Here is a 22,610-nt window from a genome sequence, read left to right on the forward strand (position 1 = left end):
CTTGAGAAATATTTTTATTTTATTTTTTTGATTCTAGTATATATATTGCTTGCTCCAAAAAGATCAGCAATGCACTGACTCACTCACACGAGCAACCATGGAGTGGTAAAAGCAGGTGGGTAGGGATGCGGTTTTATATTCCCCATTCCAGCCCCCACCCCACCCATAGCGGCAGCACGTATTACAACCCATGTTGCATTCGAGTGCCAATACCACCACCGATTGCGATTCATTCAAGTGAATGCCACAACTGTATGCAGTGCTTGTGGTTGCAGCGCAGTGATTTGGCCTTTATAGGGTTAAAAAGGAGGCAACATTAAACTGGGGAAAGAAAATTGTTTGCTAATCCTCAAATTTCCCATGAGGACAAAGTTGTTTCCTTTTTTTGTTCTTAGACCCCTTTCACACTAGGGCCATGGCCGCGTTAACACTAAAGCTTTTCTACCGCTAGCGGGCGCTTTTAACCCCCCACAGAAGGGGTTAAAATGCCTGTGTTGCGACGCTTCCGAATCGCTTTTCAGGCGCTTTTGGAATTAATTTCAATGGCAGGGCGTTTTAGGAGCGGTTTATACACCGCTCCCAAACCGCCCAAAGATGCTGCTTGCAGGACTTTTCCTAATGTCCTGCAAGCGTACCACCCCAGTGTGAAAAGACACACTGAAATTAATGGGAGGCGGTTTTTAGGTGCTATTTAGAGGATATTTCTAGCTCTAAAATGCCTGAAAACCGCCTCCGTGTGAAAGGGGTTTTATTGTCAGCAGACCCCATGACGAATGTGCTGTGAATGGCATTTTAAAAATATTTTATCTGGCTCATGGGTAACACTAATGCAAATCTGATGAGCTTCAGATGCGTTCCAGAGTGCATAGATTCGCACGGCAAGAGAACTAATATATATATATTTTTTATGAAGGTCATTAACATGTATACGTGCAATTCTGATGGCTGATTTTAAGCTCCATAGACTATTAAAATTGCGTTACAATCGCAGCTGTCGAGCACAAATCGCACCGCAAATTTGCACTCCAAACCACACTAAAATTGCACTACATTGCACCACATCCAGCATAAGCCTAGGCTGAATGATGTGGAAATAATTTCACACTGGATGTAAATCTCACTGACCAATTAAAAATCCGCTTTTAGGCCTGATTCACACTTGTGCAGTTTGCATATTGCTGGTGCATTTTGCGTTTTTCAGTACACATCTTTAAACCATTGAAGTCTATGGAACCAAAAACCATAGAAAAAAACCCTGGCCCTTTCCATAAAATGCACAGATGTGATTTACATCCATAGGAAACCATGTTAAATGGACTGTAGTGTGTGTCTGTAAAACTGAAAATACACTAAAAAGTGAATAGGTGTGAACCACGCTTTAACAGGAGAATTTCTGATTCATTGCTTTAGCTATACTATGCCAGTTTTCTTTGCCCCATATTGGCTAAAGGCAATAGATTTCTTTTGTCATTTTAGAGCACACTGTAATACATGCGTCTTATAAATTGTTATAATTTGAGAATGTTTTGCTATAGGTATCACATTAGTGTATTCTCTAAAAGCTGAACTCCAGGCATGATATATTTTACTTACTTGCATTGGGCCAGCTTGGCACAATTTTGCATATGTGATACCTAATCTGCCTCTGTGAAAGTTGTAAATCATTGTAGTAGCCCGTGCCTTCTGTATAGTAAACTCATAGGCTTGCATGATTGGCACCACTGCCATTCACAGAACGCCTCGCAATTTTCTTAGTGAATGCAAAGAGTTCCCTGGACGAGATTGAGAAGAGAGGCAGTAAAGTCATGGTCTCCACCTTGTCCAACCAGAGACTACTTTTTATTTAGTAGTTAAAAATGCATGGCGTTCTCCGAATGGCGAGACGGCACAGCACCCAGAGGATCATGACCATCACTGTGGTAGCTCAGGTTACTACAGTGATTTACAGTGATTTATCCAAAGCCAACCAGGTATCACATATGCATACTTACATTGAGTAAAACTAGCTAAATGTAAATATGCAAAATATATCATTGCTGGAGTTCATTTTTATATTAATTCTAATATATGTTCTTTTAGGCAATTTGACAAAACACATGAAATCCAAGGCTCACAGCAAGAAGTGTATGGATATGGGAATAGTAGTTGGGCCAGTAGATGATCAGGATACCGATGATTCTGGTAAGTTCATTTATCTATTTATTCTCAAAGTACCCTGAAGCGATTTGGTTTTGCTTGTGAAATTCCAACAGATAGTGTACAAGCTGACACCCTTTCATTGATAAAAAAACAAAACCTTGGGCAAAAAGCTTATCAATGAATTATTAATTCCCTCTTCTTCTACATGACTCATTACTTCACACTATTAGAGAATAAAAATGACAGTCTGAGAAACAGATTAACATCTGTTGTGAAGGAAGATAGTGGCACCATTATGCTGTATTCCATATACAGCATCATTTTTAACTTGGCTTTGATTAAATAAAAAAAATGTATTCATGTTTAATTCTTATAGTACAAGGACAGTGAAATAACCTTAATAATGGCAAATGGACAAAAAAGTCTGTGCTGTGCTAAATAAAAGGACGAGAAAAAGCAAAAATGTTTAGTAGATAGTTGGCTAACTGTTATTGATCTTATGTCAGGATATGGAAAGATGGTTAAGAACTTTAAAGATTCCTTTCAAGCCCCAACTACATGAAGATGTGCCCAGCTGTTATGCTTATTGTAGGGTAATCAACATAAATAGGATGTGCTGCTGTTCAGATGCTTTGCATTGTACTTTACAAAAGAGCCAAGTGTACACATACTGGGGAATTAAAGTGGTTGTAAACCCTTACATATACCCAGTGAAGTGACTGGCCTCCAGTGATACAGTCTTCTCTTCTCTCTTTTATCCATTTAAAGTGCTAAATTTATAAAGCGTGTCTGAGAGTTCAGAAGAAAGGGGGTGGAGAGCTGCAGCTACACTCTGCAGAGCTCTTGTAATAACAACCAGAGCAGCTATTACAAGCAGCAGGTGGAGGTTTGTCCCCCCACCTCCCACTGCCTTTTGTGGCTTACCTATGTTCTACCATCCCACCGTGAGACCCAAGCGTTCAGCCAGCACATCCGCCGACTGGCCGGAGACCCCAAGAAAACCAGGATCAGCTTTGATCGGGTCTCAGATATGGTAACCTGGAAGCGATGAAATTACACCACTTCTGAATGAATGAATGAAATATTTGTATAGCGCACACCGCGAACTTATTCGCCTCAAACTTCTGGTTTACTGAAGTCTTAAAGGTGCCAATTTTAAGACTCTTGCCGTTTTGAATGCAAAGGAGAGATTTGGAATCTTATACACTCCAGAATCCTCCATAAAGAGTACCTGTCACGTGCCTATCGTTGTCACATTGATGTTTACATTCCTTGATAATGCAATAAAAGTGATGAAAAAAAAATTACATTAACCATATGTGTATATGTGTATATAAAATAAAAATGCAGCGCTATAGACTAGACTTGCTGAAAGAGATGTGACTCTCCAAGCTGATACATATATCAAAATATACCTATTGAGCAGGTAGAAAATTAATATAGACCAGAAATTAGCCTATCATGGCTTCACCCAGCCTATATAATACCAATACAGTGAACAATACTGAGTGCAACCAAAAAAGAGTAATCAAACAAAAAAACACCTCATAAAAGGCCGTAATTGTAGTGATAAATATAAAAATAAAAAATCAACCGTGTCCCTTTAATATTAGATATCGCCCACCGCAGGGAGAAACGCAAACTTCATCTAAGGAAATTCTGGTATGTAGAACGGCATCCAGGTGCATACAATTCTCATCCCCCGTAAGGCAGCTATCCTCAAAAGAATAAAGGTAATGGGTACTGTTACCCTGAGGTGTGGACCCACACACCGTAGTGGTGAGTCAATCAGGCGTAGAAATACTTAAACGATGACCAATCGTCTGGCCAGAGTGGTGAAACGTCCGACAGCTTTTAGCGGTATGGATCCCGGATGCCACCGTCAAGACTCCAGTTCAGAAGAAAGTGCAGTCACCCAAATGATCGATCCCATGGCAAGAGCAATGGACCATCAGACAGCTTTCAATGGTGAATGGACCCAGGATGTCGAATACAGATATCACCATCCGAGCTCCAACCCAAAGCAGGAAAAAATCATCCACGTGCAAGATGGCTTATATATTGGAAGACAGCCATCAGTGTTGACTTTACTGTGTATTCAGAAGACAGATGAGCACTTTTTAGCCTTTTTTCTTGAGCATGGGCTTATACTGATTTCAGCTTATCTGTTCTGCTACTCATGTAGAAGTGAACAGGCCACACATTTGATAATTAAAAAATAAAATGAAAGTACCCCCGTGCTAGTGCGTAAAGGCGAACGTGTGCATCCATCCTGAACACACACAAAAAACAATCGAATCATGGGCAGTAATTCCAACACTAGACCTCCTCTATGCATCTAAAATGGTATCCTGTAAAGGCTTTTAAAGCAATTGCCTATGGATAGTAAAATGTAGGTAGTTTGTTGCTGTTGTGCGACCATGCGCAATTATAAGTGTGCAACATGTTTGGTATCTATTTACTCAGCGTGACATCATTATTTAGATTTTACAAAAAATTGGGTTATGTATTGTGTTCTTAGAACAATTGTCAGTTAAAGGGACGCAGTGCCGAATCGCAAAAAGGGGCTTGGTCCTTTGGCTGCAAATTGGTCCGGGGCTTAAGTTTGTTAACCACTAAGTATTAAAGAGGAAGTAAACCCTGATGGGTTTACTTCCTCTGTCTCCCTGCAAAGGTAAAGCATAATGGGCTACTATACATTGCATAGTAGCCCATTATGTGTCACTTACCTGACACAGGAGCCAGCGATGTCACTGATGTCCCCTGTAGTGGTTTACATCCACTTTAAGTTAATACATTAGAACTTCCATTCATCAATAATTACTGTATATTCTCAAAACAGCCTAATATTATATCTTATTCCTTGAAACCATATACCTTTTTACCATTCCTGTTATTTTTTAAACTCAGTTTATTGAACTCAAATGGTTGCACATAATTATGAAATTGTTTGCATATAAACATTTGAAATTAATAGAACAAAACATCTAAATACAGATAGGAAACCTAAAATAAAAACAAAAGCCCAAACATTGACAGTGACCATTCATATTATTTCAAGTGGAACTTTACCCATAACAGTTTGATAACAAATAATGTTCTTTAATAAAACCATATAACAAAATTAATGTGTGCTGTAATTTGCCTCCAGCATTGCTCCTATATCCTCTTGCCGGAGGCTGCCATTGTGCTGAAGCCCAGAGTAATCATTTCCCAACTGAAAACCCTTTCCTTTAGTTAGTCTCAAAAACGGTATGTCACTTTCTGTGATTTAACCACTTCCATACTGGGCCGATTTTGGCACTTCTCTCCTGCATGTAAAAATCATAATTTTTTTGCTAGGAAATTACTCAGAACCCCCAAACATTATACAGTGGGGACGGAAAGTATTCAGACCCCCTTACATTTTTCATTCTGTTATATTGCAGCCATTTACTAAAATCATTTAAGTTCATTTTTTTTTTCCTCATTAATGTACACACAGCACCGCATTTTGATAGAAAACATTTTGCAGATTTATTAAAAAAGAAAAACTGAAATATCGCATGGTCCTAAGTATTTAGACCTTTTGCTCAGTATTTAGTAGAAGCATCCTTTTGATCTAATACAGCCATGAGTCTTTTTGGGAAAAATGCAACAAGTTTTTCACACCTGGATTTGGGGATCCTCTGCCATTCCTCCTTGCAGATCCTCTCCAGTTCTGTCAGGTTGGATGGTAAACGTTGGTGGACAGCCATTTTTAGGTCTCTCCAGAGATGCTCAATTGGGTTTAAGTCAGGCCTCTGGCTGGGCCATTCAAGAACAGTCATGGAGTTGTTGTGAAGCCACTCCTTCATTATTTTAGCTGTGTGCTTAGGGTCATTGTCTTGTTGGAAGGTAAACATTCGGCCCAGTCTGAGGTCCTGAGCACTCTGGAGAAAGTTTTCATCCAGGATATCCCTGTACTTGGCCGCATTCATCTTTCCCTCAATTCCAACCAGTTGTCCTGTTCCTACAGCTGCATCAGACCAAAGAATCTTATTTCTCACCATCTTGGAGTCCTTCAGGTGTTTTTTTTTAGCAAACTCCATGCGGGCTTTCATGTGTCTTGCACGGAGGAGAGGCTTCTGTCGGGCCACTCTGCCATAAAGCCCCGACTGGTGGTGGGCTGCAGTGATGGTTGACTTTCTACAACTTTCTCCCATCTCCCGACTGCATCACTGGAGCACATCCACGGTTATCTTTGGGTTCTTCTTTACCTCTCGCCAGGCCTCTTTTCCCCGATAGGTTCTGGTTGTCCCAAACGTCTTCCATTTAAGGATTATGGAGGCCAATGTGCTCTTAGGAACCTTAAGTGCAGCAGAATTTTTTTTGTAACCTTGGCCAGATCTGTGCCTCGCCACAATTCTGTCTCTGAGCTCTTCAGGCAGGTCGAGCTCTTCGTTTGACCTCATGATTCTTATTTCCTCTGACATGCACTGTGAGCTGTAAGGTTTTATATAGACAGGTGTGTGGCTTTCCTAATCAAGTCCAATCAGTATAATCAAACACAGCTGGACTCAAATGAAGATGAAGAACCATCTCAAGGATGATCAAAAGAAATGGACCGCTCCTGAGTTAAATATATGAGTGTCACAGCAAAGGGTCTGAATACTTAGGACCATGTGATATTTCAGTATTTCTTTTTTAATAAATCTGCAAAAATGTCAACAAGTCTGTGTTTCTTCTGTCCATATGGGGTGCTGTGTGTACATTAATGAGGAAAAAAAAGGAACTTAAATGATTTTAGCAAATGGCTGCAATATAACAAAGAGTGAAAAATTTAAGGGGGTCTGAATACTTTCCGTCCTCACTGTATATGGTTTTTTAGCAAACACCCTAGGGAATAAAATGATGATCGTTTCAACTTTTTATGTCACACGGTATTTGCGCAACAATTTTTCAAATGCGTTTTTTTGGGAAAAAAACAAACGGTTTTATGAATATAAAATTAACAAAACAGTAAAGTTAGCTCAATTTTTTTGTATAATGTGAAAGATGATGTTTCGGCAAGTAAATAGATACCCAACATTTTACGCTTTAAATTTCCGCACACTCGTGGAATGGCGCCAAACTTTGGTACTTAAAAATCTCCATAGGCGACACTTAAATTTTTTTTTTTTAGAGTTGTTGCTCTCGCTCTAACGCACATGGCTTTACCTCACGTGTGGTTTGAACGGCGTTTACATATGTGGATAGGACTAGCGTTTGCGTCTGTGTGCGAGCACATTATTGTTTATTTTACTAAAATATTTTAATTTTTACACTTTCTCTTTAAATTATTATTTTTTTGATCACTTTTATTCCTATTACAAGGCATGTAAACATCCCTTGTAATAAATATAGTATGTGACAGGTCTTCTTTATGGAGAGATGTGGGGTCTATAAGACCCCACATCTCTCCTCCAGGCTGGAAAGCATCAGATCAAAAATAAATAAATTATGGATATAATGCTTTCAGCCCGAGATCACCGCTTTCCTGACATCCACGGCCTGGACGTGATGTCATAGCATGGCGCCTGGGCCTCCGGCGGTAATAGAGATGACTGGTGACCATCCGGTCACCGGAAATCTCTATGCTCTTCCAGCAGCAGTGGATTCTTTCTCCTACTTCTTTTTCCCCCTGAAGTAGATACGGAAGTTCCCTGTATCGATACGCATTGGGGAGGGGGCAGGACGGACGTTCAGCAGGTGACCTGTCAGGAAAGAATCACATACCATCCCAATACTGATCCAGTATCTTTACATGCTGTTTGCCTGATGTAGAGTACCCCATGGGGGGGGTTTATGTGATTAATAAACTGTTAAAACTTTATTATACCATCCAGTCCTTTTTTACGCAACTAAGGTATAGTGCTGACAGGTTAAAACGGCAGAGCCCCAGAGGTGGTTCACAGACGTGTATTGACTAAGCTTAAGTGCCTTTTGAGGAACCATCATGGTGAACTGTCACTTTTGAATTACATTTCTGGTAGTATTATATCATATCTAATATATAATATAATATATCTGGTAGTAGTATTTTGTTTTCATTTGATGCAATGTTGGGTTATAAGGAGAGTTTATATCTGTAGTGTGTCTGATATATTGATATTTATAAGTTATTGTATTTGGTTTCATAATTATATTAGCGTAGCTTTTCCTTTTTCATATTTAGATTGTGTGTGCCTCACACTTTAGTTGCAGCTGTTATTTCATATTTTCACAATTTCGAGTGATACTAGGACAGTGCAGTGAAATATTTTTTCCACAGCTACATCATGCTATGCGGTGCCAGAGCGGCCATTCTGCTTTGAAGTTAGAGGACTCCACGTTCTTGGAATCCATATATGTTGAAGCTGAGAAAAGGGGTATCATCTCTTGAATCTACACACACCTCCTATCTCATATACAAGCCCCTGATCTTTTACCCTGCCGGGAGGGTTGGGAGAGAGATGTCGGTCCAATTGATGGTGAACAGTGGGATCAGATCCTTGGGGTGGGACCTTTGGTGTCGGTATCTAAAATTTTGATTAAAAAAAAAAGTTTTTCTTTTGTTTCCGTTATAAATTGTTGTAAATGAATAAATTATCTCCACTGATGGGCACTGATGGGCACTAATAGGCAGCACTGATGGGTGGCACTGATATGCAGCACTGATGGACATTGATAGGTGGCACTAATGGGCACACATGGGTGGCACTGATGGACACTGAAAGGCTGCACTGATGGGTACTTTTGGGTGGCACTGATACATGGCACTGATAGGCACCAGTAGGCAGCACTGATGGGTAGGATTGATATGCAGCACGGATCAGCATTGATGGGTGGCACTGATGGCACTGAAACGCTGCTTTGATGGGTACTTATGGGTGGCACTGATATGCGGCACCGATGGCATTGATAGGCATCACTGATGGCACTGGCAGGCATTGGGGATGAGCACTGATTGGCATTTTCCTGGTGGTCTAGGGTGGCATACCTGGTGGTCCAGTGCAGTGGCAATCCCTGATGGTCCTGGAGGCATCCTGGGTTGGTCCTGGGTGGGCTTCCCGGGGGGCTGCACTGAAAAACAATCAGCACAGAACCCCCCCCCCCCCCCTCTTTTCCGAGATCGCTGTAGCAGTGTGTCAGACTGACACACCACACCACTGATCGCCGCGATGCACGCCCCCACGGGGGCGGGAGAGCGGTCGTTCTGGGGGGCCATCATATGACGTCCACCCAGAACGAGAGACGCACTGCACCACCCAGCCGTCATTTGACAGCCGGTGGGTGGGAAGTGGTTAAAGAAAAGACAATCTGTGTAAAGCCACTCAAGATTACCTTTTAGAGTAGTGGTATGTGTATGTGTTATTTGTTTTTTTAACTAGTAAAATATGCCTTTTGGGGTTCATTGCAGACATAAGGCAGACCTGTGCTGAGAGAGATATGAAGGCTGCCATTGCTATCCTCTGCTTCTGTAATTGTCCCTGTATTTCTTTCAGCATAGGTATCCTTTAAGTACAAAATTGTACATATGAATCTGTCAGTGAGCAAATGAACTTGATAAATTCACATACTTGACATTTTTGGTCAGAGTACTGGCATATTATGTACTGTACACTTTGATTTATGACAAGCTCATTGTGAAACTCAGATCATTTTGGGAATTTAGTGTTTTATATGACAAAGTAGAGTTCAGACTTTAACTACTTCAGGACCTTCTACAATGTTTAACCACTTCAGCTCCAGACCAGACCATTTTTTGCCAAACTGCACTGCGTTGCTTTAACTGACAGTTGCGCGGTTGTACGGCGATGTACCTAAATAAAATTGATGTCCTCCTTTTCCCATGAATAGAGCTTTCTATTGATTGGTATTTGATCACCTATGCAGTTTCTATTTTTTGCGGTATTAACAAAAAAAAAGACAGACAATTTAAAAAAAATAATATTTATATATATTTTTTTTTACTTTCTGCTATAAAACGCATCCAATAAAATTAAAAAAAAAATCGAATTTCTTTATCAGTTTAGGCTAATGTGTATTCTGCTACAAAAAAATCCCAATAACCATATATTGATTGGTTTGCACAAAAGTTATAGTGTCTACAAACTATGGGATGGATTTATGGACTTTTTTTTTATTATTGTTTTTTTTTACTACCAATGGAGATGATCAGTGATTTTAAGCGGGGCTGCGACATTGTGGCAGACAAATTGACACTAAGTGACACTTTTTGGGGACCAGTGACACCAGTACAGTGATCAGTGCTAAAAAAAAATGCACCGTTCCTGTATAGATGGAAGTGTTGTGGGGGATGGCTTAACTGAAGAAAGACAGAGATATAACAAAGATCTCTGTCTTTCTTACTAGCAGATCACCGCTCTGTCTCTCTACAAACGATCGCAGGGTTGCCAATGGACATTGCATCCGCCCAGACCCGGTGATTGGCTCCCGCTGTGTCCAATCACAGTGGAAGCGGGTCTCTGGCGGCATGCGCTCCAGACCCAGAAGACGGAATCGCGTACAGGTATGGGATTTTGCGCTCAAGGGTCGCCATGCCTCAGTAAATGTACATGGGGCGGTCCATAAGTGGTTAAACAGCTTAAAGAGACCCTATCACCAGACCATTTATTTCAATAACAATCTTCTTATGAGATAATATGCGCACTTTTAGGTATGTTGTTTACCTGTAATAGACTCAGTTGTAGACATCCAAAATTTCTGGCTGCGTGCTGCTGTCTTGAATGTCAGCAGCCCCAGGAGACTCAGATCTGTCACTGAAATTACACTGTATAATAATCCTCTCCGGCTGCTACATTTTTTGTGGAGAGGGGTGGAGAACTAACCAACGCCGACAGTAATTAGACACTCCCAGAAGGGTAAAGGGCTATAATGTGCAAGGAGAGAGGGGGCTGTGCTAGGTAATTGGAATTTCCTGGCGTAGAAAAATAAATTTACGAAAAGGAAATGCTTTAAATATTAAATTTTATCTGCTTTTTTTTTTAAAGTGTTACTAAAGCCAAACAGTCTGATCAGTCTGTATATGCAGTAAAGCATCAGGGTGGATATAAGTCAATGATTTAAAAAAGAAAAGAAAAAAAAGAAAAATAATCTTCTTCTTTTTTTTTTTTTTTATTAAATCAGATTTTTTTTTAATTAAATTTATTTTAATAAAATGCTTTTGGAGTAAAAATATATCTAAATATAGTTTTCTATTTTAGCTACATTAATAATTCTGTGTATTCAGCATGAAATTGAGCTTAGCCGTGTAGCATGAGGCTGTATATTCTACAATATTTACATTTTTGGTAAACTCATTCTTCGAATCCAAGCTCTGCAAGCTGAGATAACATGACATTGATGCATTTACACAATTTTACAGTAACCATAAGAAAAAAATCCCAACGTTCAGGAATATTACTTTACTTTTTTGTTTTGGAACCCTGGTTAACAAATAATGCGGTTAAGGAGCATTTTGAAAGACAAGCAACTTTCTTTTTTTTTATTCTGACTCAGTTTGCGAGTGTTGTCTCGCAACACGAGCAGAATTCAAGCTGACGGGGTGTGCAGTACTGCATTTGGCCAGAGGTGCGGGGGCTCCGGTGACACTCGGAACGGTTCGGAGCCGTTTGGAAATACTCAATATCATTCAGAAACACTCGGAAATACTCCATTCCCGAGTGTTTCCGAGCCTTTCCAAGGGTTTCCGAATTCCGCCGAGCTGTCCCCGAGTATTTCCAAGGCTCCCCCCCCCCCACACCTCTGGTCACATGTGTTATTGCATGCAATAGAAGTCAATGGGGAACGAATTATCTTTGTTTCCATTGACTTCTATGGGGAAACATGCTTTGATATGCAAGTGCTTTGGATTAGAAGCATTCTCCTGGAACGGATTATTGTAATCCAAGGTTTCACTGTACACTATATCGCTGTTTTACTAACCTGACAGTTTATTATTCTAAATAGGAAACCTTCATTTTGTTTGCAAATATTAAAATTCTAACTACCAGCAAGAATAAGTCTTTACGTTTAAAGAGCACCTGTCATTTCAGATCCACCTGTTAGCACCTTGTTCTGTCACTGCTGCATCACCAGTCATTCCATTAAAGGGAATGGGACTGTCGGTAAGCCAAGAGCGGGCCAGAGGAGCTCTTTAAAAATCATGATTTAAATCAAGTCACATTGCAATACACATTGAAGCTCCTAAGGTTTGACCTCCTATTATATGGTTTTGCTAAATCTGAAGGAAAAAATCTGCAGAAAATCTGATAGTGTGTATGAGGCTGTACACTTTAAGTTGGTGACATGGTTTCTTTAGCCCTCCAGGACATTTGTATAGTTTTAATTGACCCATAAACTGCTATACAGGGCATAGTAAACACACCTTGCGAATACATTATCTTATGATGGTTTTAGACCGTGACATGTGTATATAGACTCGTATGGCTGCCTTTGCAGTTTAGGTTGGTTTGGTGGACAGAAAAAATGCAGACTCAGCCTCAAGGTGTAAACTTCACCATAGAATGTTACACTGCTGTAGCTTTATTAATGCAGATCTCAGACTTGTTCTATAATCCCATCATAAATGTGTCCAAGCTTTGACTGGTCTGTTCCATAAGGTCTAAAAAGGAACATTAGTCCTGCAGCAGTTATACATTTAGGCACCAGCTAACAAAGATTAGAGAAAAAATGTATTTTCATTCTGTCGTACTTGTTTTATTTTGTTTAAAGATGTTTCCCTACAATTTTTAAAGGTTGGAAATTCAATTTTCTGCAAAATAGCACCTTTGACTTTTTAAGAATTAAACTCTGGTTTGATAAACTCTAATTTGATATCTTCATGTCTATAATGGAGATGTTCTAAAAGGCTTGTACAGTATTTCAAAGCTAAACAAACACTGAGATATCCTTACGCTGGCCATACACGATACGAAAAATCGCCCAAAATTCGGTCATTTAGACAGTTCATTCGCTTTTTAGGCCAGTTAATGGCCACAAAATCGATAATCATTGGGACGTTTTTGAGCCGAAAAAATTAAGGACAAGTTTGGAAATTTTCTGCCGAAACGAACCATAAATTGAAAGGTTAACCACTTCAGCTCCAGAAGATTTTACCCCCTTCCTGACCAGAGCATTTTTTGCAAAACGGCACTGCGTCAATTTAGCTGACAATTGCGCGGTCATGCGACGTTGTACCCAAACAATATTGACGTTCTTTTTTTCCCACAAATAGAGCTTTCTTTTGGTGGTATTTGATCACCTCTGCGTTTTTTTTTTTTTTTGTTTTTTTAGGTATAAACAAAAAAACTGCGACAATTTTGAAAACAAAGCAATATTTTTTTACTATTTTCTATAATAAATATCCCCCCAAAAAACGAATTTCTTTCTCAGTTTAGGCCAATATGTATTATTCTACATATTCTTGGTAAAAAAATCGCAATAAACGTATATTGATTGGGTTGCGCAACATGACCAATGACAGGGATTAGTGGATCTTGTTTACAAAGGCATCTCCCCGTTCTGCCTCTCCTCACCACAACTGCGTGTGGCGGGCACGCTCGTGCAGTGGGCACCACTGACAGCGTGCGCTCCCGACAGGCGACAAATTCAAAGGGACATACATGTGCGCTCATTTGCCTGCCCGTGCTATTCTACTGACGTACATCTGTGTGCATCTGTCGGCAAGCGGTTAATGTGTTTCCCGTCTGAACTGTTTGTACTAGGTATATGTAAAAAAACTAAGAAAAAATGTATTAATTTATGTCCACTGAACGATTTATTGGTCATTACATGATGGCACTATCATTTTCTCTTACAGTCAAATGTTCATTTTTCGAAAATGGGTTTGGCAGATTTTTCGTATAGTGTATGGCCAGCATTACTGTATAGGCAACTTAACCATGGCATGAGATGAAAAAGCCACTGATTTGGCTGCTAGTCACACCTGTGTCTGTTAGCAGTGACAAAGAGATATTAAAGTAAGCCTGTGGTTCTCCCAACCACAGGTAACCGCTTACCGCGTGCTCCTAGGTATTACTGCTTACGTTACCTTGTTTTTGTTGGGTTTTCACACATTTAAAAAATTAATTTTAGGCCTGTGGCCATAAAGCCCCCAAAATATTTACATATTTTCTAAAAGCATATTACCGCAACAAATGTGGAGTTGCACCTTAAAGTGGTTGTAAACTCTCCCCCACAACTTTGTCCCATGTAAATCAGCATAAAAAAACATAATGAACACTGCTTGTAGATATCTCTTTACTTAGTATTGTTGTAATCCTTTTTGTTCTTTAGAATGATGTCCAGATCACCCCTGATTTACGGCACACTCTGTGTAGTTTGTCTATTATCTATGTATTATCAGGACTTCCTACGGCACAAAACACTGAAATCTTAGGAGACTGCGGAATGCTTCCTCCTACACCCTATGTGACCATGTGACATCACATGCAGTGTAAACCAGAGCATCGGGCAGCATTACTGCAGTCTTATCAGCTAAAGCTGGTAAGACTGACAAAGGCAAACACTATATAATTGGCACAAGTAAGTACTATGAAATAAAACAAGTCAGCTATGAACAGGGAAGCAGGGTTGCCATAGAAACATTGGACTGAGAAGGAGGCTTGGTTAACAGTACGAGAAGTGCTCAATGTAAGGGCGGAAATGCACTCCACTGTGGACTCAGAAAACAATACTTAAGATGGCGCTGCCTAACCCCTGGAAACCATTTTTTTAAAAGTTTCTTTAAACAGTAAGTAATATGCGATTTGGGCTGGATTACAGTGGCTATAGTTTGATAATTATAATGGACTAAATGAAAAGAAGCATCAGAGTGGGAGAGTTTACTTCCTCTTTAAGGGAGAAAGAAACTAGATTTATTTTCCCATCCATGGGTAGTCTGTCGCTTCCTACTTTGCTTGCTTTCTATTAGCCACAAAGTATGATGGGCCTCCTTACAGACAATAGGGAAGCTAAGATAATACGATGGGGTAATCTGCACATGGACTATGAAGAGACTTGGTTGCTTTTCTCCTGTTGACACTTTAATTGTAAAGTGTGCTAGGGGTTTACTGGAAAACTAATTGCAGCATTTTAAATGTGCTAAGAGAGTTTCAGGGGCTGCAATTGCTGACATGCTTTTTGAAAGTGTAGGCTCTAGGACTGTCTTCCTGCTTCTGACATCACCACCTGCCCAGCGCATTGTTAGAGTGGTGTGCACTGTGTGCAGTGGGTTACAATGCAAATTGTTGTGAATATAACATTTTGAATTGCCAATTTGGGATTGACGTATCGGTACTGTTCCTGCAAGTACACACCAGGCGTTGTGTGCGGTCAGAGTGGCTCTCTGGTGAGAATAGGCCCTCAAAGTGGAACTTTAGTCAGAAAATTAAGTCCTGCTAGATCACTTCAGGCTGGCCCCAAATGCGGTTATAGCTTTGTAAAAAAAATAAAAAATAAGTGCCTATACTGTTTAAAATCCAGTTAAACACGGTCTAGCTGAGTTCTGCACTTGCCCTTTAAAAGTCTGGCTAGCATTTTTTTTTTTGGGGGGGAGGGGGGGATGTATGTATGTGGCTGGAGCTCAATGGCCTGGCTGTTGTTACCATGTTCTTTTTGTTTGGGGTTGTCATCATTAAGGCATTAGTAAATAGTTTTGTGCTCTCACCTTTTGTGTTCAGATTCATCCCCATGGCTGGACATCTTACACTTGTGTCACCAAAATACACGGTTGCAATGTGAGGAATGTTAATATGTGAGTTAAACTGTCAAGCCAGGTGAACCATTTAGCATGACAAAATGCAACTGTGGGTATCCTGTTTCATGGTGTGCACCCCAGGCCCAATTTAGCAAGTGGCTTGATCTTTTCACTGGATGTGGAACTGTTTACCAGCTAATCATTTATAGGTTAATCTCTGTGTATTATTTTCTTTGCAGTAAAGAATTCAACAGTATATCTTCAGTCTAGAGTCTGTGTTCTCCTTCTTTTTCACATTCACTACCAACTGCCACCAGTAGTAGGCTCACTTAAAGGATAAGTTCACCTTTATTAAAAAAAAAGGAATAAATGCAAACATTTTTTTTTTCTTGCATGTAAAAAAAATATGCATTTATTATTTTTTTGTAATGGACCCATTCACAGATCGTGGGTGTAATGCCATGGTCCTGCAGACTGTCTGTGTATCTGTCTGGCTGTACTTTCCATACAGCCAGACAGTTGCACTGTAACAGGAAGCATGAATGAACTACAACAGCGCTCAACAGCGCCATCGTAGTTAATTGAGAACTACAAGCCGACATCTGCAAAGGCTGTCAGACCTTGTCGTTTTCCAATTCACATAACACTGTGAATGAATGATGCGGATGGGCAGGCAGAGCTCCAGCCGCAAGGCCGCGTTTGTTGCAGATTGTGACAGCTAGTGTGGGGGGAGAAGATCCCCCACTAGCTGTCAGAAAGGGGGGGGGGCGGGGGCCAGTGCATCTGTAACATGTTACACCCTGAATATGGATGTAACGCGTTACAAAAAGTGCATTTATCCTATGAATGTCAAAAATATATATATATATATTTAGTTGGACACGCATGTAAAACAATCTTTATTTTGATAGTCTTGCTTCCACTTTCCTGTTACAATTGTGCTGCGTGTCTTAAATGTGTCATTTTTCTAAAGGTAAATGTGCTGTCCAGTGCACCCCGTAATCTGACAAACCTGGTTATCTAGCTATATGCAAAAAAGCATCTTTCTTTCTGTGCTATCCAGTGTATCTCTCTCCTTGTGTGTATCTGCCATATCTGTAAATATAACAGTTTTACTATTTGTATTTAAAAATTACTAATATGTATTGTAGCTAATTGTGTTTGCATACAGGATTGTGGTATCCTGCAATTTATTTGCTTTCTTCCTTAGAGATAGAAAATACTGATCTACTTGTTTTTCAGATACTCCCAGCAGGTGGCACCATTAGCCAGAAATGCACATAGATCACGGCGTCCTAATATACACACATGACAAATTTGAGTGTCTGTGAAGACTCTCCTTTATCTTTCTTTTGAGAATATATAAAACCTCTTTAATATAAGGGCACGTCCAGTTGAATGTGACTACTATTAGATATGACAAATGTGTTCTTTTTTTCTTTTTTCCATAATAAGTTTTATTAGAGGTTTTTCAAAATACAAACGGTACAAAAAGTGCAACTGTTTGGTGGACTTGTGAACTGTTAAAGAGAACCCAACAGTATCTCCCACAGCTGGACCCTGCAGGGCCACCAGAAGGTAAAACGGTATAGAACAGAAACCAAAACTGCATAATAAAAGAGGCCTCCGCAGACAGAATACCTTTGGGTAACGTGTTCTTTATTTTATAAACCTGTTTTTGGTTGAGCATGTTCATCCTAAAATGCCTTATTTTTTTATTTTATTTTTTTTAATACCTCAGTATTTAGTATTGTGGCATTTTCTTAAGTAGCCATATATTAATCTGATTTTGCAGCATTACAGTGGCACTATATAACATCATTTTCTGTGGTTAACTAGCCCTATGTCTGGAATTTAGCTTTGTTGCTTTATAGAAAGCAGCAGTGCAGAAAAAGTGATAATTTCGTAATGAAACATAACCATGGTACTTGAGTTAGGAGACTCTAAACTGGTGCCCAGCGACAGATGTTCACTAGATGGTCCAGTTAGTTTATGAGATTAATAATACAGCCATCCACGGTAGTGTGTGCTATGAATACTAATGGAAAGTGCAAGAGATAACTCATTGGCAATACTTGATTACTCCATGTAATGGGAACCCTATTTTAATTTTTGGATGTCTTTGTCTAACACCCCAGTGGATAACTGACAGAGCTATAGCATTGTTCTTAGTATGTTTAAATTTAAGTTAAATAAGGCTGTATTCCACTTGTATCCTGAGTTTTGATCAAGTGTAGCCATGTGCTTTTTTTTTTTTTTTTAACTATGTCATATCAGAAATATATGTATGTGCTTCAAAGGCCTTTCCTTCTCCCCTGCAGGGAGGGCTGTTATTTTGCATAATTAATAGAAATTCAGGGAAATTCTAAAATTTTTGGGTAAATATATGTGATCCAGACTTGGGCTAAATGAGTTAGGATTTCTACATTCATGCATTTATACATTGTAGGTAAACGATAGGTGGAAGTAAAGAAAATCGCTTGATCTCCCTATCAACACAGGCAATGTTGATGGAGGAATGATTCCTCCCGCAGCGCTATCGTGTTCTGCCGGCGGGAGGGTTTGTGGCTGTACCCAAGTCAATCAATGGTTCAATTTTGGTAAATTGGCCTACCCAGAGATGGTCAGATTTCGGCCAGTTCCTGCTGAACATGCCAAATATCGATCCATATATGGCCAGCTTTACATTCTGGCAGTGTACTGTTTTCAGCTTCATCATGTCCATTGATATTAAAACCTTAGACCAGGGGTCTCCAAACTTTCTAAACAAAGGGCCAGTCTACGGTCCTTCAAACTATAGGTGGCTGCACTGTGGCCAGTAGGAGAAAAAAATGTCCTGGCATCAGTGGGAGTAAACAGTGCTCCATGATTGGTATTAAGGGGAGGAATAGTGCCCCGTCATTGGTGTTACTGGGATGAATAGTGCCCTATTGTTGGTGTCTGTGGTAGAAACTGTCAGCAACAGTGGGTGGAATAATGCATCAAGGGCCAGATAAAAGCAAAGGGCCGCAGTTTGGAGACCACTGCCTTACACCTCTAGCACATGGGGGAGAAGATGCTTTGGGGACCAGTCTGGCAGCATAGATTGTGTAATTAGGGACTTTGAAAAAAGTTTTTAATTACACAAAGAGCAAAATGTACAATTAACCCTTGCAGTGCAATGCAGCCCCAATACAAGGAAGAAAATGTATGTTTCCCAGAGTTTTAAGGAGTTTTAAGTTTTGGGAGTTTCCCAGGGCTTTATTATACGGAGGTTCACACAAAAATGTAACTTCCACTTTTCGGAACCCTCTCCCCCCCGGGTGTGTCACATTTGGCACCTTTCAGGGGGGAGGGGATTGCAAATACCTGTCTAAGACAGTTATTTGCGCCCACTTCCGGGCATAGACTCCCATGGGGGTCTATGCTTATTCCCGTCCCCCTGCGCTGTCTGCTGGAACACACACAGGTCCCAGAGAAAGCAAGGACCATTCGGATTGCACAGCGTGACTTGCACGTTTGCATTAGGGTACTGGGAAGTGAAGCTGCAAGGCTTTATTTCCTGAATCCATTACCAAAGATGGCGACGCCAGTATCCGAGGACTGAGATATGGTTCAACCTCGGGTGCCGACATCGCTGGACCCTGGGACAGGTAAGTGTCCTTATTTTAAAAGTCAGCAGCTGTAGCATTTGCAGAGAAATGTAAATCCCCATAGTGGATGGGCAAAAATTCAGATCTTTTGGCAAGTTAAATTGCTCCAATATATTTATTTCATCTGCATACTTAGCAGTTAATCTGGAGTTCAGCCCTAAGGTATGCATACAGTACATAGTACTGGATTGTTGCATGGTCATAAAACAGTCTTCATTCTAGAATGTAAAGAATCCGGTTGATGAACCTGAGAAGATAGGTGATGTTTTTAAGAAATCCAGCAGGATAGTTTCCAGCCAGTGTTCTGTACATTTTTGCTAATAAAGTACATACAACTAGTGGTAAAATACAGCCCCCCTATATTCCATTGTGGGCTGTAATTTTAGAGGCTTTTGCACAATAACAGAATAGTGGATGTACATTTCAGGATTCTTAGGGGCCCTGTTACCAGCTTAAGAAGTTACAGGATAAAGCACAGAACATCCAATATTTAAAATGCTATTGCTTTTCATAAATGGTTTTAATCACTTGTAATGTGCTTTTGAACTTGCTAGCAAATCGGACTACTCAAGGAGAATCAATTTTCAGGCCACCCCCTTCCCCCCTTAAATGTCCCAACCCTCTTATTTTCAGAGATTTTCTAATTAATGTCTGTGCTGGCCTAGCATCTTTGCCCCTCCCCTCTCTACTTAACCTTTTAGGTAGCTGCTAGGGAGGAGCTAAAGTGAATACTATAGAGCAGGGATAGGCAACCTTGGCCCTCCAGCTGTGGTGAAACTACAAATCCCATCATGCCTCTGCCTCTTGGAGTGATGACTGTGATTGTCAGGGTCTTGCAATGTCTCATGGAACTTTTAGTTTCAAAACAGCTGGAGTGCTGAGGTTGCCTACCCCTGCTATAGAGTGTAACTTCAGTGACAGCCCTGAATCTGCTAGAGCTGCTGACATCACATCCATGATGGCAGCATTTAGCAGCAGTCTCAGGGCTATTGGATGTCTATACAAGGGAGATTTTCACACATAAATAAATATGTATAGCATTGCTTTGAATTTACGTATAATCTTATAGAAAGATTTTTGTTTAAATGAATGGTCTGAAGATAGTCTTGTTAATATTTTGTGCATGGCCAACTTCACTATTAAAGGCACTATTTTTTAGTCTTTTCACAGACTTAAAAAAATGATCAGTAGCCACCCAGACAAATGTTTTCCACCATATTAGGAGTTCTTCATGCCCCATTAATAGTGGTATTCATTGCAAGTGGTACTTTAATTGGTCACCTAGCTTGCTGATGTTAGTCTGTCTATGGCCATCTTGAATGGAATTTGTCGTAATAAAATTTTGAAATCTGTCATATTTGCGGACTTGCTTCTCAACATGGAACCTTCAGGGCTGTCCTTCTTTTCTCTTTTATTAACTATTTAGAGAGTTACTAAACTGGAGCAAGTATGTGTATATCTGGTGTTCTAGAGCACATTCACATACCTGTTCCAGGTCAGTGGCTTACTGTGTATTAAAATTAGGATAATAACAAGCATTGAGAATAGCCTCACTTACACAAGGGCATAGACCCGTGCCTGCAATTGGGAGGTCATGTCTAATCATCTAGGGAATGAGGTGTTTTGCTCAGTCACATGCAGCCAGCTTGTCAAAATCAGTTACAACTTTTGAGATGCATCCGCTGTACAGATCTTCAGGCATATGCCAGTTTTTACAACATCCATACAGGGACAAACACACAGCTCTGGATGCAAATAACTTGCAGGAAGATCCAAACAGCTGCAGGCATGCCTGGGAAGGTCTGTACAGCCACTGCTTCTCTTGGGTTTCACTGAACAGCCAGGCACATAAACATGATCCTCTGCACAGATGTACCGGTAAAAACAGCAAGCGCAGTTCCTGTGTTACTATGGGGGTTATTTACTAAAGGAAAATCCACTTTGCACTGCAAATGCAGTGAAAAATAGGGGAAAATACTGCGCTGTGACTATGATTCAAAAGCAGCAAACGTTACCGAAAGACTAACGGTTATTGTTAAAAAAAAGGAAAGAAATTATGTTGCACTAATGTGCATAAATTGTGAAAATCTATAAGTAACCACAATGAATATTAAAAGATCACATTCATACCATAGAACATATGGATACAAGTAAAGACCTATATATCCTAAGTGTTGGTTATTGAAAAAAATTATATATCTTATTACAGAAAAAAACAAACCGTGAATTATATTGTGAAATAGTGCACTCTCTCTTATCACAAATAGACAGGTGAAAAGTCCAATAAACTCTGAATTATATCCAATAGATGATCCGATCATAGACCATAGATGGACTGAAAAAACGTGTTAACTTTGTGTGTATATATATATATATGTGTGTGTGTGTGTGTGTGTGTGTGTATATATATATGTGTGTGTGTGTGTGTGTGTGTGTGTGTGTGTGTGTATATATATATATATATATATATATATATATATATATATATATATATAGTTAAATATATATAAATTATAGTCTCAATAGGGTGACCAAGATTTCCCGCGTGCAAAAGACACTGAAGAGTGCTCCGAGTGAAGTGAAGATTTTCTATCCACATCAACACCTATAGGAGTGAGGCTTACCAGAAATCACAGACTTGGGAAGCCATACGCTCCGCAAGTCGTGATAGATTTTTAATGGAAAAAGTGGCAGGTCACTACTCCACAACCAATCTCCGAAGCTTCACTCTATATTATGCTGGTACGTGGACAGCAGGCAGATCTTAATCATCGTTTTCAAACATATTCAGGTATAGTAGATCATAATAAAAGAGAACTCGCATAGTGCAATAACATTTAAAGGATATTTTAATCAAGTTTAAAATGAAGATTAAGAACACTCACATTTTTTTGAAGAAAAATCAGGCTTATTCGAAAGATTGTATGGAAAAATTGCGTAATGCTGTTGCTTTAGTCCAACCGACACGTTTTGTCCACTTAGACATCATCTGGGGTAGCTGTAATAAGATATATAATATTTTTCAATAACCAACACTTATGATATATAGGTCTTTACTTGGAAGTGCAGTCACTGTAGATCCGAGGGGGACATGCAAGGAAAATAAAACGCATTTTAGCTTGCACATGATTGGATGATAAAATCAGCAGAGCTTCCAC

At 39.8% G+C, this 22,610-nt stretch overlaps 1 protein-coding gene across 6 annotated transcripts in view; it reads left to right on the top strand.

The window, feature by feature from the left end:
• HIVEP1 (HIVEP zinc finger 1) overlaps nt 1-22,610 on the top strand; it is a 257,685-nt gene that overhangs the window by 215,161 nt on the left and 19,914 nt on the right. For all 6 annotated transcript variants that reach the window (XM_077492198.1, XM_077492200.1, XM_077492202.1 and 3 more), the window contains one exon: nt 2,080-2,181. In XM_077492198.1, the coding sequence (XP_077348324.1) occupies nt 2,080-2,181 (102 nt within the window). The remainder of the gene's footprint in view (nt 1-2,079; nt 2,182-22,610) is intronic.

This window comes from Lithobates pipiens, unplaced genomic scaffold (genome assembly GCF_037356315.1).
Source record: "Lithobates pipiens isolate NorthernLeopardFrog02 unplaced genomic scaffold, aLitPip1_a1.2 Scaffold_19, whole genome shotgun sequence".
In the NCBI taxonomy this organism is placed as follows: domain Eukaryota; kingdom Metazoa; phylum Chordata; class Amphibia; order Anura; family Ranidae; genus Lithobates; species Lithobates pipiens.